The following is a 5980-nucleotide window of genomic DNA, read 5'->3' on the forward strand; positions in this document are numbered from 1 at the left end:
TTAACAATAACAATAAAATTAAAAACTACAGTGTAATACAATAATAACAATAGAAACAATAAAATAGAAGAATTGAAACAATACTAACTAATTCAGATAAATCCAAAATGCTTGGGTCATAATGTGTTAAAAGCCAGAGCGTAAAAGTGTGTCTTTAGTAAAGATTTAAATTGCTCAAGAGTTTGAGCAGATCTAATATTAAAGGGGAGACTATTCCAAAGTCTGGGACCTGCCACAGAGAAGGATCTATCACCTAAATCCTTCTCCTCACATACAGGGTCTTAAATAATCAGGCCCCATCTTATCTTAATGATGTGATAGTACCATATCATCCCAATAGAGCACTTCATTCTGAGACTGCAGGCTTACTTGTGTTTTACTAGGGTATTTTAAAGGTAGAAAGCCTCAGCTTTCAGGCCCTCTTCTGCTTAAGTTATGCTTAAAGCTTTCCTTTTTGACAAAGAATATACTCTTTGCTGTAGCTTTTTGTAGGGTTTGACTCTTAGTAGCATGCTTCATTTTGTTTCTCTGTGTGAAGTTGTTTCCAGTTTGCTTGTGTTTCATTTTATTTTATTTACTTTATGTTAGGGCTAGATCAGGTGACCCTGAATACTCAGCAATAGGCTTGGGCTCTAAGGGAGTTTTTTCCTCCCCATTCATGCCAAGTGCTTGCTCTTAGGGAGTTATCTTACTCTGTATTATTGTAGGGTCTTTACCACGCAATATAAAGTGCACAGAGGCAACTGTTGTTGAAATTGGGTGCTGTATAAATTGAATTGAATTGAACTGACTGCTGTACTGTGCCTGGAACCTTGCATACTGCAAGGTTCTCCAGCCTGTGGGTAAACTTACTTCACTAACTGATATGACAACAGACTCTTTGGCACTTTATGACCTGACTGTCACTCTATTTGAACTGAGTACATGTAACAGTTATTGACACAAGTGAGGCCATTTAAGCAGGTATACTGTTAGATGGCACAATGTTGGACCTGCAGAGTTCAAATGAACATGTTGTCACGGTTCTGGGTCATTTGACACAGCATGTCGGTTTCTTGTATTTTGGTATTTATCTGTATAATGGTCGATGTTCTGATTCTTTAGTTATCCTGTTTTGAATATTATAATCTATGTTTCAGTTTATTCTGGTTTAGGGTTTTGTTTTCAGGTTGTGTTCTTGTGTTTAATGTAGGTTTAGTTCAGTGTCAAGTCAGCGTCCTTGTGAAGTGCTTCTTGTTTCCTGTTTTATTGTGTAGGTCCATGTCTCATGTGAGTGTATTCAGTTTGCTTCCCCTGTCTCATCTTGTCAATTACTTCCAGCTGTGTTCACCACCTGTGTGTAATCTCCCTGTGTTCTTCTGTGTGTATTTAAGTCGTGTCTGCTCGCGTGCTAGTTGCTGGTCTGTCTGTCAATCAGTTTCATCCGTTTGTTCTCCCTGCTATCTAACTTCATGTTCCTCTGCTCACCCATGTTCATGTTTAGTAGTTTAGTTTTTCCCAGTTCAGGTTATCTTTAGTTCTGTTTCACATTTTCACCTTGTGTTTTATTTTTACAGTAACTCTCCCTCACACCTCCATGAGTGCCTGCGCTTGGATTTAATTCCTCCACACGGCTCATCCCATTCGCCATAACACATGTTTTGTATTTGCATATACCCACAGACATGAGCAAAGGGAAGTTACTCACTGGTTTTTATTGTCATCACCAAATCGATCAGACAGGCAAATATACTATATCAGAGTATACTTTGGCTTTTGTTCTCATCAAATCCAGCACCTGGCTTCTTAAACATGTTAAATTGACAAATACATTAACCCATAATAAATAAATAATCTTCAAATTGGCAAATAAATAGTTAAATAAGTTAATAAATATGCAAATACATTATGCAAGTAACCAAGCCATCTGAGATAAATTAAGAGCTTGGTGATATATCAAATGATAGTGATGTGTAAATTATTGCAATTTATAAAAAGAATATAAAATATTTTGCATTTGTAATCAACACTGAGATTTTTTATGAAATTTTCTACATGTTTCCTGAAGAATTTACTGTGAGGTTATTGCTTATGTCAAAAGGCAGGATTTTGATACATGCATTTGAAAAGTCTGAGAAGTCGCGAGCCGTCGTCTGACTTAGATATTTGAACTAGAAAAAAAACATATAAAGAAGAAAGGATTTTCCTTTCAGTCCTCAGAGCTGCAGTCACCCTCTGTTGACTGCCCTTTGAAGCAGGCCGACTCGTAATGCTTGTTCAGGTAGGATTTGAGCGCGAAGCTTTTACGACAACGTTTGCAGGAGTAGTGTTTGAACGCTGAGTGCGTCTGCATGTGGGCACGCAGATTGGAGCGGTCAGCAAAGGCTTTGCCACAGTGAGCGCAGGCAAACGGTTTCTCCCCAGTGTGAGACCTCATGTGACCCTGCAGGAGCCAAGGCCGGCTGAAAGCTTTGCCACACACCTTGCACTCGTGCTTCATGTCATGGGTCAGCATGTGCATGGCCAGAGCCGGCATAGACACATAAACTTTGTGGCAGGTAGGACATTTCCTGGCCTGCTGGCTGTCCAGACTTCGGTGAGTCTGCTTGTGCCTACTCAGATTGGAGGATGTGGCGTACGACTTGCCACACTCGCTGCACACGTGACGTCCTTTGGATTCCCCTTTGGCGGGGCTGCAATCTGTTGAGCTGCTTCCCTCGCTGCTGTCCAAATGGCTCCCTTCCATGTGAGAACATCTCTGTTTAGGCCTCCGGCGCGAGCGACCATCAGAGATGAGAAAGCCACTGATTGTGCACGCCTCCGTTTCAGGGCTACTGCCGTCCGACTCAACTGTGGTGCTAGAAACGGGGCTGTCCGGATCTTCCATGTCGTGGTCAGAGAACTCTTCCCCGCTGCTGCCCCCTGGGGAGTACAGGGGCCCTGCTGTGAGCCCAGTCTGCTCATGACTTGACTCCTTTGTGCGCTTAAACACTGACGGGATGATGTAATCCTGGATGTACCCTGGGAAAGAAAATACATATTTAATATAGACTCTAGAATTACTACATGGAAAAGAAAAGTGCCTTCTTACCCCAACCTCAATATGAAATCTATTCAGGAAACTATTTGTAAGTGCCAGCTTTAGCAAGCTCTAAGACTGAAATATTAATGAATCTGTGATGCACCTTTCTGATTCAGTCGATATTCTCAGTGGCTCCATTGAGAGCAATCACAAAGTTAAATAAATGAAAACACAATGTGCTGACTCTGAATCAAGAGTCAGGCACGTATAGTGCAAGCCAGCCTGGACCTTCTTGTCAGAGTGCTGCAGCTGCAGCAGCAGCAATCTGTCTAAATGTGTTTTGGAAGAAGGAACGGGTGGGGAGGGATGATCAAAACAGAGCATCTATGCAGTGAATCCCCTCAATCACTAAATCGTTTTAATCAGATCATTCCCCATCTGTGATGTTTGTGAGAGTGTTCATGAGTATGGTAATGGGGAGCCTGAGTGACAGGTGGGGGTCTGCAATTTGGCAAAGAGGGAAGGGAGGGTTGGAGAGTGTTTTGTGGGTATGGTGGGGGTTGGTGGGGGTTCTGATCTTAGCAGCAGTCAGTGGTATATTGCCACACACACAAACACACACAAACACACACAAAATGGAACACAAAGGGAAGCAGACAGCTGGCATCCTAAATCTGAGGACAAATTATTCAACTCTAACACAAGACATGTGATGTTGGTTGTGGGTGAAAAGGGGGGAGGGGGTAAATCCACTCAAAGAATACTTTTTTATTTCTTAAATCTAAACACACAACATATTGTTCTCACACCCAGCCTCTGTAGAAATCCCACAGGTGAAAATCTCCTCTGCCAGTGCACAGCTCAAGTTTCACGTTATTGAATTACCTGCAGCACTCTCTATTTTCCAGTCAATACCCATCCTCTAAAAACCCTGTTCCATAACCTCTCACTGCTCCACATATGGATTGTGTTGCTGCAATCCTACTCCCTCTGGCTATCCAACATCCTGCAGGATCAGATGGAGAGAGATGGAGAGATGAATGGGCAGGTGGGGGGGTGATAAGAGGAGAGTCAAGGGCAACGGCACCATCTAAGGACACGACAATCCCACGTGGCTATCTGCTTTCGTCTGAGTTTTTATCTTTATTTTCTTGTTGGACCTGAGAAATGTCTGCATCAGTGTCTCCGCGCGTGCACGGCTCATCATTCACGTACACAATAGTATTAAAGCCAAAGGCTACTGTGTGATCTGGTCTGAGTATTAAGCCGATTTAGCCAGCATGACCTGAATACTATTTAGCATCTGCCGAGTTAGAAAACAAAAGTCCAGAGCCATTTGAAGTAGGTGGGTGAGCACTGGCTGTAGGGTTTTGGGGGTTTCCAAAAGTGATTATATAGGAAGCACGACGTAGCCCCTTTGTGTATAAATCCCTGTTTATTATTTGTTTGAGGAATAATTTTTTGCCTCTTCCTCCTTGTGAGGAAAACCATGTGAAACACTTTGTGCAGACAAATCAGTCTACAACCTACACAGCAAAGTAGAAAACGCAACTCAGAGAGACATTTACTCACTGTTTTCACTCAGATGCACGGCCAAGTTGGTGGATGACTCAGTGATGGCATGTGTCACGGTGTAAGAGTCATCCCAGTGCTGCTCCTGCTGCTGATGTTGATGATGATAGTAGTGGTTGGAAGAGGAGAAATCGTGAATCTTTGGCAGTTTCACCAAAAAGGAGCGTGGCATTTTTATTTTCCCCTGATGAAAAAGTGATCTAAACCTCCTAGAATAAAACGCAAACACGCAGTTGAACAGGAAAAATAAGAAAAACTACGCTTCCAGGTGGCCTTCTTGGAAAGGCCAATCAGCTGAGGATGCTGGAAAAAAATCTTTTTGGAAATTATTCAACGCCAAAAGAGAAAGAGAAAAGAGCAGCAAAGACAGAGCATAGCACAGAGTGGATGGAGAGGAAGACAGAAAGTGGTGAGGGTGAGACAGAGGCACACATACAGAGAAAGAGAGAGAGAGAGAGATGTCTGGACTAGCTGAGCTCAGCACTCTGCAGTCTTTTATACATGGCCCACGAGCCCCAAAGATCAGGTGGTGCTTTGGAAGAGGGAGCTGCTTAGCATTAATCCATCAAACATCCCAAGGGACACACGTCAAATTACCACGAGCCGTCTGTGCTTTTCCCTGCAAGCGCACTCACACACATGCACATACACACTCACAGCAGTCAACCACCACCTCCTCGTCTTCCCACCCACATCCCCCTCGTTTCGCCCCTCTGTCTCTGTCTGAAGAAGGGCAGACAATAGTGATGCAGAAGCACGTGGGTGACACTACACACAACATCTTGTCCTCCATTGTCTTTCAATGAAGTAGCTAACACAATTCATACTGCCTCAAACATATTTCACCCAACCTACCAACAACAGCATCCGCATATCCGGCTCGTTACTGAAATGTCAAACTGGAGTGACATGCTCCTAGCATCAAAATGGCTCTTATATATCTATCTATATCTATATATAGATATCTATATATAGATATCTATATCTATATCTATATTAGGGCTGAACGATTATGGAAAATAATCTAATTGCGATTTTTTGCCCCAATATTGCGATTGCGATGCGATATGCGATTATTTTTTAAGGTCTTTGTCTTCTGTATTATTAAACAAAGACAAGCAATACATCATATAGTATGGCCAATACTATATTACATTAATTTTAAACTGTTCTTTCCTGGAAGACAGACCTCTGTTATGATGACATGAGGTGATGCATGAATTGATGACTGACATTTTTATTTAACTTCTTCAATCACAACAGTATATTTGAACATACACAATAGTTTATTTTTAGCTTACAAACATCTGAGCATAAAGTGCTGACAAGGAACCCTGGTGTAAACATTAAAATGAAAGTCAGTACAATGTGCAGATTGCAGAAATATACATAAACAAAATCAGTGGC

At 42.1% G+C, this 5980-nt stretch overlaps 1 protein-coding gene across 1 annotated transcript; it reads right to left on the reverse strand.

The window, feature by feature from the left end:
• Positions 1-2188: 2188 nt before the first annotated feature.
• Positions 2189-4745, reverse strand: LOC146631460 (transcriptional repressor scratch 1-like). Its single transcript, XM_085353690.1, has 2 exons — positions 4574-4745; positions 2189-3000 (listed from the first exon to the last, which is right to left on the reverse strand). Exons 1-2 carry the CDS (start codon positions 4743-4745, stop codon positions 2189-2191), a joined length of 984 nt encoding a protein of 327 aa, XP_085209816.1.
• Positions 4746-5980: the final 1235 nt, after the last annotated feature.

Source organism: Diplotaxodon limnothrissa, linkage group LG5 (genome assembly GCF_057381915.1).
Source record: "Diplotaxodon limnothrissa isolate DT_005_m linkage group LG5, D_limnothrissa_male_GT1.1, whole genome shotgun sequence".
NCBI lineage: Eukaryota > Metazoa > Chordata > Actinopteri > Cichliformes > Cichlidae > Diplotaxodon > Diplotaxodon limnothrissa.